The sequence below is a fragment of the Esox lucius genome, chromosome 1 (assembly GCF_011004845.1).
Source record: "Esox lucius isolate fEsoLuc1 chromosome 1, fEsoLuc1.pri, whole genome shotgun sequence".
Classification (NCBI taxonomy): domain Eukaryota; kingdom Metazoa; phylum Chordata; class Actinopteri; order Esociformes; family Esocidae; genus Esox; species Esox lucius.
The window spans coordinates 25,299,405-25,316,067 of NC_047569.1; the positions used below are offsets into that span (position 1 = coordinate 25,299,405).

General features: G+C 41.5%; 2 protein-coding genes across 2 annotated transcripts in view; both read right to left on the reverse strand.

Moving 5' to 3' along the window:
• Positions 1–1,113: 1,113 nt before the first annotated feature.
• On the reverse strand, positions 1,114–2,549 carry LOC105027563 (ADP-ribosylation factor-like protein 14). The gene is made up of 2 exons (XM_010899739.3): positions 1,991–2,549; positions 1,114–1,844 (listed from the first exon to the last, which is right to left on the reverse strand). The coding sequence occupies exons 1-2, from the start codon at positions 2,525–2,527 to the stop codon at positions 1,530–1,532; spliced, it is 852 nt and encodes a 283-aa protein (XP_010898041.2). The 5' UTR covers positions 2,528–2,549; the 3' UTR covers positions 1,114–1,529.
• Positions 2,550–5,991: 3,442 nt separating this feature from the next.
• Positions 5,992–16,663, reverse strand: part of ppm1lb (protein phosphatase, Mg2+/Mn2+ dependent, 1Lb) — a 47,983-nt gene continuing 37,311 nt past the window's right edge. Inside the window, exons 2-4 of the mRNA XM_010899626.4 lie at positions 14,674–14,860; positions 8,153–8,314; positions 5,992–7,207 (exon numbers count right to left, since the gene is read on the reverse strand). Coding sequence (XP_010897928.1) covers positions 6,858–7,207; positions 8,153–8,314; positions 14,674–14,860 — 699 coding nt within the window. The 3' untranslated portion in view covers positions 5,992–6,857. The remainder of the gene's footprint in view (positions 7,208–8,152; positions 8,315–14,673; positions 14,861–16,663) is intronic.

Below are 16,663 nucleotides of genomic sequence, written 5' to 3' on the forward strand. Positions count from 1 at the left end.
TATTAAGTATAAATATTTAAACAAAAGTACGCAAGTGGTCAATGCATAAATATTATGCGGTTATTATATGATTGAGGATGGTGTCAAGCTATGTATTTTGGTATAATATATTGCTTGGTCCGGCTTAATCACTTTTTTATGCTAGTGACTTTTTATGTCCCATTTTAGCTATTTTGTTTTTCTTGAAACCAATCGTGAAGGTTTTCACTATTAGCATACCACAATTAGACATGTAACGGTAGACAGTATCTGCCAATATTTGGAATGCTACAGCATTTTTAATTTACGTTTTCCGTTAACATAAACACTTTGCATTTCTAGTTATATCAAATGCTAAACTAATGTGAATGGTCATCAATAATAGGCAACCACATAGCTAATTAACCTACAAGCTATTGGTATCTAGTGCAGTTACCGTAGCTCGTTAACGTTATTACCAACGCGGACGCCAGGTATCCTGGCCCCCCTGGAAGGATATATGCCTGGGCCCCCTCACTTATAGATGACATTGACAATATTACGATCAGTGGGCCCTGCCACGCCATGGGCCCTGAGAATCATATCCCCATTTAGCCGTGGTAGCTACGGCCCTGGTTATGACATCACTTCAACGGTAACATTGTGGCATCTACTGTAGTCTAATGTCGAGCCATATCATGTTTTCATTTAAATATTCAGATTCATAGTGTAGGGAGTGTACTTTTCTGCAGGCCAATTTGCCATTCTCTTGTTACCATGCCATGCTGTACCAATTAAACTGCCAAAAGTGAAACTTTCAACTCAAAATCAATGTCCCAGGAAAAAATTGAATTAGAACGTTGTATACATATTTGTTGTTATTGTTGTTATTACAGCCACTAATTTCTTTTTTTATATGGAATATATAGGACCTTGTACATTGGAAGCACTGTTTTGGCACATGATTATCACCCTTATCTACACATATCATATCACACACTCTTTTGAATCTCAGAATAATTGTATACCCTGGGGGCTTATTTGTAATCATCTTGTTGAACCAATTTGAATACTTGCAGTATTCACAACAGATACATTTCACACAACAGATGCATTTCCATCATTACTATTTAAAATATTAAAACATGTTTTTATTCTATCTTGAATCCCATCAACCTTTAACAACAGTTAAGGACTACAGTGGTTTTTCATTTAAATATAAATTAATTTCAATCAAAGTAATGTTCAGATATTAACATAAATGTATTACAATTACAGGACACTGAAACAATCAACCAATGTGCAAAATTATTGCTTTATCCATTGTCTCACGTCAGATTGCGTCAGTATGTGGATCACTTTCCTGGAGCATCATCACACTATCTGACTTAAGACAATGAGCTTTGTGATATGTTATCCCAAGTTTGTTCTAGTGTAGAGAATCTTGTCCGAGTATCTGTGAATTAGAATGATCTAACAGGTCGTTCTGAGCCTTCATCAACTCAGTTAGAAGAGTATAAACATAATCCATGGGAAATTGTAACACCCAGCCACTGGGTTTTATGCTGGTCCTAACTTTGGCCCAGACCTTGTCTCTTGGTCATCATCAGAATGGCTTTAGGTTTCAATTGTTTTACTGTGTTCTTTATATCCACCTCAGTCTGTTTCAATGAAATCTTTAGCAGATAGGCAACCATTCTGAAGCCTTCCTCCAGTCCCACACCAGTCCGTCCACAGCATGGCTGGACAAACCAGTCCCTGTTTTCACACACTCTCCTCAGGTCTAACCTGTGGATGACCTCTTGGGGGTTTGCTGCCCCAGGGAGATCCTGCTTATTGGCCAGGATCACCAGAGGAACCCTCTTTAAACTCACATTCTTCAGCACCTGTTGGGTTAAATGTAAAATATTAGCAGACACATTATACGCCATAAAAACATGGCCCATTATGACAAGAGATCTATAATGTATTTACATCCATACCCCAGGTATTGACTGAATTGTTGAAAGCAACTGTTATTGTTATCATTTACCGTATGAAGCTCTTTTCTGGCCTCCTCCAGACGCCGGCGGTCCCAGCTGTCCACCACAAACACCACAGCACCTGTCCCCTGGTAGTGGTGTTTCCAGTAGGGCCTCATCCTCTGCTGGCCCCCCACGTCCCACACGGTCAACCCAGGACCCCTCGCCTCTGTCTCCAACATCTCTACGTTGAAGCCAACCGTCGGCACAGTGATGACACACTCGTTGTATTTGAGCTTATAGAGCAGGGTGGACTTTCCTGAACCATCCAGGCCCAGCATCACAATCTGAGCCTGCTGAGGGTGCTTAGACCCATGTAATCCCATGCTCTGCCTAAACACAGGTCCTGTTGTCTGGAGAAGAAGGCTGGCTTGTGCTGTTGTTTTTGCTGCCTCTCTGCAGCAATGCCCTGCCCGAACTGAATGTGAACTCTGCTCTGTGAGCTTTTTTTGTTTCCAAGCTCTGGCTGGGTTCAAATCAGAATGGCTTCTGTACACAGGACAGGCAGCAAACACCTCCCCCTGTTGTAGTAAGATGCCACAAGTCATTAAGCTTTTTTCAGTTAAGCTTTTTATGTCTCTGGTGATGGTGCAGGTTAAAAACACTCAGTGTCTCATGTTACAATGGTACCACTGAGGGACTCACACCTGTGTTGGGGCATCACACTCAGCATGAACATTCTTTTTAGGATGGAGGGGGTGTGTCTTCCTTCCTGAGTCAGTCTCTTAGGAATGGCGTCAGTGATAATATTAGACCAGAGTGTCACACATACTGGCATTGCCTGTACGGTTAGTGTTACATAATATAGTTGGTGTTATTGTCACAACGCCAGGCCAGCACTTTCACAACAAAACCATTAGAATCAACTTACTGTAATTGGTATTACAATATGTTTGAGGTAATTGTCTTACCGTATGTTGGAGACAATGCCCTACAATGATTGCTGACCAATGAGTTTAGAGGTATTTGCCCATAGCAGACAAGATATTTCTGCACACAGAATGAACTCTGCTGCTGCAGTCAGCAGTTGCATGATCAATTTAGACAAGTGAGCCAGTACCAGCCATAAAGATATAACAAACCTTTCACCATAAATCAGAGTTGCTATGCTGATATTTCCCCCCCACACTTCCCTCTTCCTTCCTTCCAGCCTTTCAATGACAACTCTTTGGTCCTCACATTGATACACTAATAGCTGACTCAATAGGCAGTTGCATTGGGTTGAATCAAAATTCGGCATTGACAGCTTTCTTATGCCTGCATAAATGACATAACATAGCACACTTCACTAACCAGAATCACTTTTCAAGCCAATTGGTCTGACACTTTTGGTGCCCCAAATTAAAACCACTTCAAATAAAAGCTAATAATATATACTTTAAATTCATATTGTTTCATTGCAAATTCAAACGTTTAGAGAACACTACCTAAAACATAAAAGGCTTTACTGTCCCAATACTTAAGGGCACTGTGCATTTAATACAATTTATAAAGTGACAAGCAAAAACAATTCTAAATACTTAATATTAACTCTTTAGTACAGATTTATAAACATCTTATAAATGCATACAAATCCCGTTACCCCTAGTAGTTTTAAGTATAGTTATATAAACATCCATTCCACTTACCATACAAAAAATGGCATGGACAAATTGGCAGATTCAGCAATATTTTTAGGCCATTAATCAGCATTACAAGCATAATCTGAGTTTGCAGTTATGGTTTTTGTAATCTGTTTTGTCTCCCATGAAAGTTGAAAAAAGACAATGTTACAATAATTTACATTATCCTTTTATTGTTTGATTGTATCTTTATTTTTTACAACTTCTTAAATTCAAGAAAAAAATTAATACAAACTTCACAAACATTCGGTAACATTCATTATATTTTTTAAACGAATGTACAACCGAAAAATAGCACATAAAAACATACTAATCTAGTAAATACCTATTTTGTGAATAAACTAAGGAGTTGGAGCATTACTTTCTTCATTGCAGAGGTGTGTGTGTGGGGGGGGGGGCTGATAACATGGGGAATAGTATGTACATTCATTTTACACTTGTCTCTTGGAGACAACTGTGATGGTATACTACATGAGATACAGTATTTACATGCGGTTGAGCATGGCATGTTTAAGAAATATAAGGCCTATATTGTAAACCAAGGAGTTTATTTTGGCAACACATTTAAAAGCGTATACATAAAAAAATTAAACTGATATTCCAAAAAATAAGGCAACAAGTATAGATATGTCATTCAAAATCTTCATATTATGTTTTGAGGGTTGGGTTTACAGGACTTAAACTAATTGGGTCAAATTCACAGACATAGATTAAGCCTAGTCATGGACAAAAGAAATCAAGCTCAATGGAGATTTACAGGACTGGCTCAGTCGGTGTCTGCAAAACTGGCCCATAAAGTTAACTGTCAAATGTGATGGTCTCTTCTTTATTTTTTTCATGGCATGACTCCAAAAAATAATAAGAAATAAAAACACTTTACAATCGGCTGCCAATGATCAGAATAAAGATGTGTAGGCTATTCAAACAGCAACAATGCCACCTCTCCTGAGAAAATGTTACTTTATTAAATCACTTCGTTATGGTACACATATTAACCACTAATTAATAGCTTATAAGTGTGTATATATTGTAAGTAGCTAATAAGGCGTGTAGTGTGTTACTAGTCATATGTTTTTACCCAAATTTTACCAGCTAAGTTTACAGAAAACACATTCTCATTTTCAGGAATAACCTGGGAGCAATTAGGTTTGCACATTGTAAGAGTGATATTTCACTTTGTCAGCTCAGGGATTTTATCTGGACCCCCACTCATGGTACATATATACAGATCTATAAAACTATTAATTAGTGGTAAATGTATGTACATTAAACAGTATTACTAAAGACATTGACAAAACATAAAGAAGACCATGGTACTAAAATAAGTGAAACTGATCCCTAAATTAACAGGGGAATATAGTTGTACAACACATTCAGGACAGAGGGATGACCACAGACTGTTGTCAACAGACATGCATTGATGATATCAGTGGTTGTCTGCATGATTGAGGGAAGAAATCAATGATATTTAGTGCAAATAAACTGCAGACCTTTTAAAATGTAATTGCAATTCTCAGTGCAGTCATATGAGGGTTTTCAAATGCAGGTAAATAAATCCACATACAGATGGATAGCAGTCCCCCCCCCCCCCCCACCCCACGGTTTAGGTAAACCACTGAATAATAGAATATAGCTTGATGTTACCACTCTCAAATTCATACCAAGGCCAGTAAAGAGATAAGGAAAAAATAGAGACCACGCTAATTAGTACTAGAATCCAATCGTAGCATCAGGCAAAATTAATGTATTTTCACTGACAGCCGAATCACCCAACTGAGTGCTTAACATTACACTCCATGTGAGTGACATTAGAATGTGTAGTTGTTAGTAACTTTCTTAGATCACGGATAATGACATGAAATGTTAAAAAACATTCAGACAACTAAGATGTACCCAGTTATGTCTATTCAGTTACCGATAAGGATTTTGGGTGGCATGTATTTTTGGGATGGCATCAATTACATTACTATATGGGTGGTCACTGCTAAATGAGGTAATTGAGCTCACCCAACATTGAATCAGGCAACCAAATAAACAATTTGGTATAAAAGTTAACTGCTTCAATAAATGTGTTATTGTGCTTAGTTTGTTTTTGGAGGAATATATTGTACTAATCTGCTTTGAGTTTTGATCCTTGTGTCTGAGTAACTAGCTTCTATAGCCACTTCTGTTTAAAATGTGTTGTTAAACCTAATCCTATATTGTTTTTGGTAAAATGTATTGTATTTTTACCTGTGTGTGTGGGCAATAAATATGTTTGAAACTGAAAATAACCTTAACCTGCTACCACACTACATCATGCCAAAAAATACTATGGAAACAAGAACAAGAAATATTCTAATCAATTAAGTTCAGCAACCTGCATTCACATATAAAAGGTAAGTCACATACAGTATATGAATGGTTTTAATTTATCCGACATAATATTGTACATAAGACTGACATGGCATTCCCTACAGTAACAGACTCTTAACAGTGTTATGCTTGCATGTTAATGGTTTTAAAGGCTGCCACACTGGAGAATGTATTGAACTCTTAACTGAAAATGATTTCCTCAGTTCTCAATAGGGATGATGGAAAAGCTAGACACACTTCCTTTCACCAAGATATCCATGGTGTAATGGTATTGCCACAAAGTACCAGTACTGCTTAGGGTTTTCCACACTAGAAAACAAAAAATTTAATGTGGTATATTGTCCTCTATATTTTGTCACTGATGTAAATGATGGGCTGCATATTGGAATTAAAGTGAAATAAGACCTATAGCTATGTTATACATTTAGTCTGTTAGCATTAAGTGGAAGACGGTTTTACCATTTGGGTGCCAGGACAGAGAAGGGCTTTAACTAGGCTTAGTGGGTGCTGACCTGCCATTGGGTCGGAAAAGGCAAGCGACCAGAGGTGGCAAAACTTTGAATTCATATATAGTGTCAACTATCTATAAATGACAGACCATTACACACTTGGACTAAAACAGGTATTTCGTTTCTGAAGGGCATAAGTGATTTAAAAAACAATTAAAACCAAATGATAAGTAACGGGGATTTGAGAGAAAAACATCTAAGTGTAAGTTAATTTGTATCTGTACATTTTACTGTTTGCATCATAGTGGTGAATGGCAAGTTTCTGTAAATATACTAGATACAAACAGTTCTCGCTCCAAAAACTGTGGGCTTGTTTTGTATTTTACTTATACCTATGCATATACATATATTCATTTACAATATAGATCTCTGGTTTGGCAGTATCAGTGGGTCTACTGCTCCGCAGCTTTGCCACTAGCACCTTTGAACTTGACCACCATGACAGTAATGTTGTCAGGGCACCCACGATAAAAGGACTGCAGGACGATGCTCTTCGCGCCAAAGTGGGGTTCGTCAAGCCGCTCTTTGATGAAACGTACAGCCTCCTCGTTGCTGAACGCGTCCCACAGCCCGTCTGATGCCAGGATCATGAACTCTGGTTGCAGCTTGTCCAGATCAAAGGTCATGATGTCAGGGTCGGGTATCACCACGTTGAGGTTCTTAAGAGGGTAGTCGCCCAGTGAGCGAGACATGGCCAAGATTCCCTGAACACGCCACGAACCATTGAAACTGATGAAGCCACCTGGACGGGGAGAAACGGGAAACAGATGGCTTTTTATATACAGCAGATGGGATGAAGCGCTAAGACATTTTTGCACACCAAAGCCCATGAGGAAATCTGTTAATTTCAATCAACCACAGTATAAGGCCTTGGAAGGAAAGGGAGAACAAAATATACACCAAATTGTTTACTTTGGTTCAACATCTTTCCACTGACTGGAATGCAGTATACACAACAGAGTAAACCTCCGCAGGCTTGCCTGACCCTTAACTGGCGTCAGAATAGCTAAATATAATAATGGCATGTCAGATGTTGTGAACTCTCAAAGCAGCTGGTATAAACGTATTTGTGAGTCTTATTTAGGTCAGTAACTGGATGCCGCTAACTATAACCAGTTAGTGTCATGAGTCATGCCTGGGAAAGTTCCCATAAACAAATTCACTGTCAGGAATTATTTGAAGCTACAACCCCCACAAGAAGCCTTTAGATGGCAATGGTGAGCTATAGACAGCCACCAACAATAAGTCCTACTCAATGTGTGACTCATTTGACTAAAGGCTCAATTCCATCTCAATCACTTTCACAAAGGAGGAAGGAGAATATGGAACAGCATAATAATGATCATAAGATCACAGGCCAATGGGCTATGTGGACATTTGTGCAGCTTTTTTGAGTGCAATTCCTTAGACACTGGCCCCCGAGATCTATATAAAGCTATGATGCCATTAAGATTTTTTTTTTATACTAATCTGAGTTCATGGGTCAAGGTCATGGGAGTATTCATGGATACTTTTCTTTACTTCTTAATGTTTTTTATTTTATTTGGCAGAGGAAATTGTGCTCCAATTTTGAATAGCTACATTATAACAGTTAAACAAGGGTTGGTCCTTCAGGGGAATACTTTACGGGAATGTTTAGGGCTGGAAAGAACTTGAAACAGTCATTGAGAGATGCCCTGTTGCTCACCAGCCTTCTTGATTCTCTTCCGTTCTTTGAGTTGGTAGGGCTTGTGGTCATGTGACAGGGCAATGGCATTGCCGTCTTTGTCACAAAGGACACCGCGCGAGTCGCCAACGTTTGCCACTGTCAACTCTTTATCAGAGAGGAGGGCCACCAGACATGTGGTGCCTGAGAGAGGGAGGGGAGGATGGGTTGGAGTGAAGGGGTGGGGGGGCAGGAGAGAGAGGGAACATATGCACCCATGTTAGTCTACATGTGTGAAGCTTATGAGAATAGTATGACTGTAAAATCCAGACATCAATGAAAACAATAACTATTGTCAAGTTTCCAAACACACACACACACACACCTGTTCCTGTTAGAAAAGTCCCCTCAGCACATCATGCACAACAATGCTCCACAGCATCTGCTTGCACAAAAAAGCCTTCTATTTCCCAACACACAGACGCGGCACAAACACCCTCCCCTGACCTAGGCAGTCCAATCTAAACATCGACAGCCGCAACCACGCATAGCCACAGCCCTTTGAAAACAGCCCTTCAAAAACACATTCTCTTCATCCTCTCTTGCTTTCTTCTTCCTTTTCCATCTTTGTTTGGTTTCCCAGTCATTGGGCTCAGACTGCCACTCTCTGAGATCCAAGGCCCCGCAGTGAGAACAGACCAGTCTTTTGACCATCTGTCAGGTTGTAAAATGCAGCCCAGGAGCAGAAGAAGGACAGGATGTGGGGAACATCTGACTGGACCACAGCATGATGGGAGCCTTTGAGACTGGCAGGGTGAGGGAGTGAGTGACAGGAGAGCCATTTCATGTAAAAAACGTGACCTGCCTTTAGTTTGAACCTTGTATGTTGTCCCTTGGGCATTTGGGTATGTTGTTCTGTTGCAGGAAATGGGTTATACTCGTGTTTCATGGCTTAGTGAGAAAATCAAACAGGTCCAGCACCCTGATGATGTGTTTTTCAATTTGTTTCAACAATTGAGATGCAGAGACTTACTGAACTGCCTGAAGCTGATCAAGAAATGATGTGGGGAAAGAGAAGAATGGGGGAGAAACCAGTGAGGGGGTGGAGAGTGTTAGTGAGGCAGAGAGTGAGATAGTGAACACGAGAGGGAGCGAGGGAGAAAAATGTGATTACTTCTCAGCATGATAGTGATGGTATTATTCCCATTTATAGCTATGGGTAAGGGAAAAAATGACAAAACAAATGGAAAAAACAGCCAGCGAAGAGCCGAAAGAAGAGAGTTTTGGGGCAGAGAGAGGTACAGAGAGATACAGAGGCAGATAGAGGTAGTCAGAGGTAGAAGGAGGCAGAGAGAAGTAGAGACATCCAGAGAGAGTACAGAGATACAGTGAGAGACATGACAGTCAGCACATACCATGGCTATTCTCTCTAGTCTGTGTGTGTCCTTGTTTTGCCATACTTGGGAGGACAAAAATAAAGTACAGTAAAACAGTATAGTAAAACAAGGGAAAATTCAACTTAGTTTTAGGCTTAGGGTGAAAGTTTCAATTGGGGATAGGGAAAATGAGTGATCAGTGTGTGTGAGTGAGACAGTGTGAGAGTGTGTAAAAGATATCTTCTAAATTGCTGCTACCTGTCTATTCCAGGTAATTATTTTTTTATCAGGTTCCTGTGAAAATAAGAGATAATGGTCTGCACTGCCCTGCTGGTGCACCCTTCCCCAATTAGCTTTATCGAGCCACAACATTTTTTTTTCTCCATCTCCACTATTTCCTGGAACACACATATCGTTCTCAAATTTGCATGCCTTCTCCCTTTCTACAAGTACACAAGTCCAACTCTAATTTAACCCAGCATAACAGAACAATTTAACTTATCAAATTAGCCTACTAATCTTGCTTAAATTTAAATGAGATTAGACTCATTTAGATAGATTAGGACCTCTAATAGATAAGACAACACACTATCCAATTAACCTAGCATACCTAGGGTAGCTCCTCTCCAATAACCAAGGCCCTTCCAACATTCTCCAAAATGAAAAATGCTCAATGCCAAGTTGCTCTTGCTCCTAAACTGCAAGGTACAGTGACACTGTAAAGTCATATCACTGTCTCCATTTTTTCTTCCTGAGACTCTGGGATATTAGTACAAATTCATTGGGGTTTTACCCTGAGCTCAACATGAAAGCAGTGTTTTGTGAATATCTGAAAGGCAAAGTCAGGGGGCTATGTACAAGATGTGCTGTAATTTCCAAATTGTTCATCCAATATGAAAATCGTCTTGTAATAAAATGGACAATCAATACTTTAACCCTATAGTAATTGCATAATTTCGAAAATCTCCATAGGAGACTGTGAGGGAGGCTTGAAATTCATTAATGTGTTCAAGCAACCAGACACCAGATATTTTACACTGATTTTACATACTTTCCAAAACCCACTGACATCTTCCCGGATACCTCTCGTTCACAGTATGTAACAAAAGTGATGAGGGTTCCCACTCCACTGATTTGCAATGCACAACTATTAGTCTGGATTCCTTGATACTCTCTCTGACATCACCGAGAATCTATTGACCTCAAATCACTATTAATTATCCTGGGAGTGTTAGAGGTCCTAAATAGACTACCCAACTAATATCTTACTCATTTCTGACTAATTTCTCGTGATGTTTTGGAAAAAGAATGATGTCCCATCAACTAAAACATGGCTCAGCAAATTGGCAAACACACATTTAAAAAGAATTCACTATATACTGAGTGACAATCAATCTACATTCAATAACATTTGTGTGCACACAACTCATTTGAGGAAGGTAAGAGAAGAAGAAAACATTGCACTTGACCTGTGTTCATTTGTTTTTATCAACTTGTGGGTTCAGTTTAAGTTCATGCTCTACAACAGTCATAGTTTACAGAGTACAACCTCAGTTCAAACAGGAAGCAGTACAGGTACTGATCCAGACCGATCCATCATCTCATGTCTGGACTACTACAACTCACTGTTGGCAGGGCTCCCGGCATATGTCACCAAACCCCTGTAACTCATCCAGAATGCTACCGCCTGTCTGGTTTTCAACCTTCCCAAGATCTCCCATGTCACCTCCCATTTCACCTCCCATGGCTCCTCTGCTCGCTTCCAGTCGAAGCTCATATCCGCTGCAAGGCCATTGTGCTTGCCTACTGAGCAGAAGGGGAGCTTCCCCTCCCTACCTTAAGGCAATACTTAAACCATACCACCTGGGCTCTTTGTGCAGATACAAAGGTTGTAGCAGCACAAAGTGGAGAGGAGGGAGGGACAATATTCTTTGGGGGGGTCAATAATTTGTTTGATAATATGCACTGTTTCTTTTCCCTGTATTCGAAAGAAAAATGTGAATTCGCCAAAAACCGAAGAAAGAAAAATGTAAACAGCTTTTAACAGCTTAAAAATTAACTTATTTCAAAATACGAACCCTTTAACATTACATTGTAAAGAAGTGGAATTCTCCTTTAATTCTTGCCCATTTTATCAGTGACCTCTCCCTTATTTCTCTCTGCTTTCCCTTCTATTGTTTCCTGAAAAACAATGGATGGATGATGGAGAGATAAGAGGGATAAATCCAATGAGGTTGCCCTGGGAACTAGGAGTCAAATTGCAATAACATCTCTATCTGCCCCTCTTGTCGTTGCCCCCCTCCTGTTCCCTTTCTATTTGCTTGCCTAGATTAGAACAAAACCTCTGAGCTTTTGTCCCTAAATGATCCACCCTCCGATTCAGACACAAGGACAACAATCAAAAACAATTAAAAACAAGTCCAACTGATCCCGCTGAGACTCTGGGACACAGTTTGGCAGAAAACTTTGAGCCAATTCAACACATGGCTGACTAATGCTTTGAACAACACAAAAGCCTGGACTTGTTTATGTAACATAACGTTTATCTTTGGCCTCAATCTTAATACGTCTTACTGTCATCTAAACTAAGGGATGAATGAAAGATGGAGGAGAACGAACAGAGGGAAGCTCAGGGGAATGGTTGGCATTCCTAGAGACAGAGGGGAATGTTACTTTAAATAGAAGTAAGGGCTGGGTTCGAAGGAGGCAAATCAATGGAGTGGGTGATCGAGGACAAAATCAGTGGAATAGTTTTGTATTTTCCAACAGGAAACAGTGAATTTGAGTAGAGTTGAGCGTAACAGAATTAGTTCCTTCACCAGGTGAAGGATAACTCCAGCCTGTGACAACCCAAAAATCAACTGTCATGCTGGACTTCAATTACTTCATCATCATCATCATCTTCTTCCGCATATCCGGGGCTGGGTCGCGGGGGCAGCAGTCCCTCCAGTAGAGATGTAGAGATGCCCAGACTTCCCTCTCCCTAGACACTTCCTCTAGCTCTTCCGGGGGGACACTGAGGCGTTCCCAGGCCAGCCGGGAGACATAGTCCCTCCAGCGTGTCCTAGGTCTTCCCCAGGGTCTCCTCCCGGTGGGACGGGACCGGAACACCTTCCCAGGAAGGCGTTCCGGAGGCATCCGAAACAGATGCCCAAGCCACCTCAGCTGACCCCTCTCGATGTGGAGGAGCAGCGGCTCTACTCTGAGCTCCTCCCAGGTGACCGAGCTTTTCACCCTATCTCTAAGGGATCGCCTAGCCACCCTGCTCATTTCGAAAGCTCATTTCGGCCGCCTGTATCTGGGATCTTGTCCTTTCGGTCATGACCCGAAGCTCATGACCATAGGTAAGAGTAGGAACGTAGATTGACCGGTAAACCGAGAGCTTCGCCTTGCGGCTCAGCTCTTTCTTCACCACGACAGACCGATACATCGACCGCATTACTGCAGGAACGGGAGATTGACAGACGGATGGACTTCAATTACTGTTTTTTGTATTTTTCTCCTTTCTGTCTTTTCTGCTGTTGTCCTTTCACACAATCATAGTGTCATATGACCGCCTGGAGAATGTGACTGACAGCCAGACAGCTTGGCCCTTTCTCAGCAGCCTCTCATTAAATTACAGTCATGTGGGTCACATGTGATACTCTAATGCACTTGTGTCCCATAAACTCTATAGCATAATACTCTCCATAACTCTACCTCTATCTCTTCACCTCCCATTCAGAATCAGGCCTTGACATGTCAGCATTAAGAATTCTATTTCATACAAGCCTTCTCCGTCGGTCTAATCTTCTGTCCCTTTTCTCTCTGACTCTCTCCCTCTTTTACAACCTCCCACTACCAACATGAAATCAAAATGTCATGATCAGACTTAATCAGAGAGGAAAAGCCATTTTGTGTGTTGCATTCCTTCAATCTCAATGCGTGAAGCAAGTCTTTACCGTCAGCTTATCATTAATATTTGATCTGTTTTCTCCCTTCCCTACATTTTGAATAAACCATCAGTGCCTCTATTGTGACAGCATCTCTCTCCATTTGATGTGGTCCCTTTCTCCCTTCTTCATCCTCCGCCCCTCTCTCATTCTCCCCTCTTCATGAAGGCTTTCCTTTCCAGTGCTCTTTGGTCCAGTGGGGGCTAAAAGAGTGGAGGTGGAGGTTAAAACCAACAGAAGTCTCTCTCCTCTCTCTGGGTTTCCTCCCCCACACTCACTTCTCTTTCTCTCTGTTCAATACACTGGCCCTATTGTACTGTATCCTGCCCCATGGTCTCTGTCCAGCCCTTTCGTCCCTCTTTCTGACATATTTCCCCATTCTACACCCCTTATCATGTAACTAGCATCTGTCAAAGCGCCCTCTCTTTCTCACTCTTTTACTCTCCCTCCCACCCTCTATTCTCTCTAGAATCAGAAGAGATAATTGCTACATGTCTGATGATGGTAAAGATGTATTTTAACAGCTGAATAAGCAGCATGGTTGAAGCCTCTGCCCACTTCAAACAACTGCGAACAAAAGAGTATAGCAACAAAGTCAAAAATACTTAGCAGGCAGTAGTTTAGGGCTCCTACAACAACAAATGCAGGAATGGTCAAAACCTTGTGAGCAAACATCACCCTAGTAATGGGCCACTTCCTTATGAGAGTCCAAGAAAAATGTAGCCTAGCCCTCATGTAAACTAGACAAACTCATGCATTCACATACACACATAAAAACACACACGTGCGCGCACACACACACACACACACACACACGACCCAAGTTATTTATACAGGCTTCATTTCCCCTACGTCTCATGCCACACAAACACCACAGCTATTTCAACAACCTCTGTCCCCAAACAAACCATAGATTTTCTTTGTGGACGTTTTCACAGCACACTAGCTAAAAAGTTAAATTCCATTTCAGCATGAAGAAATGAGCACGACCAGTCCAAATGGTCACGGTGAACTAGAGAGCGACCCATTTAAACGGTGACATCTGCTCCACACATCCTGGCTAATCCATAACCTTTCTAAGCATGGAACGTTGCGCGCCAATCTAAATGATGTTGTATCTAATGTTAAAAAAAAAAGAATACATGTGATGGTTTAGTTTAGGACTGAGGGGGTAACTGTGACTACATCAGACATGGGTGTGGGGGGGCAGCTGTCTGCCCCTGTAGGCATGGCCATGACCTTTAGCCCCTCTGACCTGCTTCGTTGTAGACGGCGGACAGCTTCTCCAGCATGTCCCTGTCCAGAGCCAAGATCTGCTGCTCCAGAATGGAGGGGTAGGACAGACTGCTGCTCTCCTTTTTCTCCTCCTTCTCTCGGTCATAGCTCAGGAGCTGTTGCCGCAGCGCCTCCGACAGGTGGGCCTTAGCAAAATCCGCCGCAGCCTGGAAGGGGCCAGATGTGAGACATGGTTCGTTATACAGTTAGAATGAGATCTGCACGGCCTAAACACAGAGGTGCATTGTAAACAAAGTCATGTCCAAAATGAGCAAACACAAACGCGCGCGTGCACAGATTCAGGGGAGGCAGGAGGCTACAGTAGTGGTGACCTAGCTGTCCATGATTCCTTGCTGAATCACAGATAAAGCAGGAGATAAATAGCCATAGATTAGGAGGGGAAACTGCACCGCTAGCCAAACCTGCTTCCCCTCCGGCACACTCTGGTACACAGCTGACCAAGAGTAACCCTATCCAACCCTTCTTATTTCAGCTGGGCCATAACGGCGTCACACCAGCTTTCACGGGCAGATATGCAGCACTTGCCTCATAAACGACGTCCAAAAAGAGAGAGCGAGAGACGAGCCATCAGATAGCAGTGTGAGCTAATGATTTTCCTGGCTGACCTTTGAAAAGAAACCATCTCTTGACTCATATCTCCACTCTAAATACGGCTTTTATTTCCATCTACCTAAAGTCCAGGAGAAGGTGGTGGCAACGACCACCTCAGCACTAATCAGCATCAGTAGTCTGCCTCACAGAACTGAGGTATAGGACCCCCGCCATCTTGAATCTGCTGGACGTCGGTGCTACTTTTGACGCTGTAGATTACACTGTCATAACCTGTGGCGCCCTAAAGGAGTCGGTGCCCATTCTAATGGGCATTCTAAACCTGCTCTAAATGATCCCAATTGGCCAGATCTTCAGACAGCACAGTTTCCACTGACTCAGGAAAGACACACAGGGGTACATTACAACCAAGCCTGAGACACATCTGCTCCATCAACCTTGTCCAACTGTCTAGATGAAGTAACATCTTAGAGTCAGAACAACTTCTTCACAAGCCCTGTAGCTTAAATTCTTTATTTAATACTTTATGCACCATTCTTGTATAATGAAAAGCACTTCCCAAAAGTACCCCTTCTACTTGTACTAAAAATAATAAAAAATGTGGGTTTAATTGATCTTCATGGTTATTACAGAACCATATATCTTGTGATTACAGAAACTTGCTTGTATATTGTTTCTCAACAAAACATTGCAATAAGGTGTTGAAAGCTCCAATAGACCTTGTGTCTTCTTTTCTCTCCCAGACGGTCCCCTCCTCTCTTGGCCTGACCCATTTCGCCCCTCCCTGGATACCCCAAACCCCCTCTATCGTCGGTCTTCTCCTTAGAATTAAAGCCTCAGTACACTGTATCTGTCTAGGACTCTCTCTCTGGGTCTTTTCCTCCCTGAGCTGCATGAGGATGTATTGGAGATGGTCTCAGACATTCCTTCACTGCTGTGGTTACCTTCATGACTGCAGCAATCATAAATGAGGGTCAGAGAGAGAAAGAGAAGATATGTACAAGCAGAATGCCTCTACAGATAGCCACCCTAAAACATCATAGACGAAGCAGTAAGATGTTGAATTACAGTGGCTTGGAAAAACTCCTTAGGAAGACAGAAACCAAGTAAGAACCTAGAGAAGCATTGGGCTCTGGGGGGAAACCACTGGCCAGTCCTACAGAACTGCATTCTTCCAGTTGATATTTACGGCATAAGAAGAAATTCCCCTTGAGTAAGCACACAAATTGGGCAAAACAGTCTTCCATATTGATCCCCACTGTAAGAGAAAACTTCAAGGGCAGAGATTTTATTTTAACCCAATCACACACTTTTGCTAAGACAAATACAAAATATATACAAATATACAACACCATATAAATACAATCCCATTCCTCAGCAAAAAGGTCACCAATGAACAT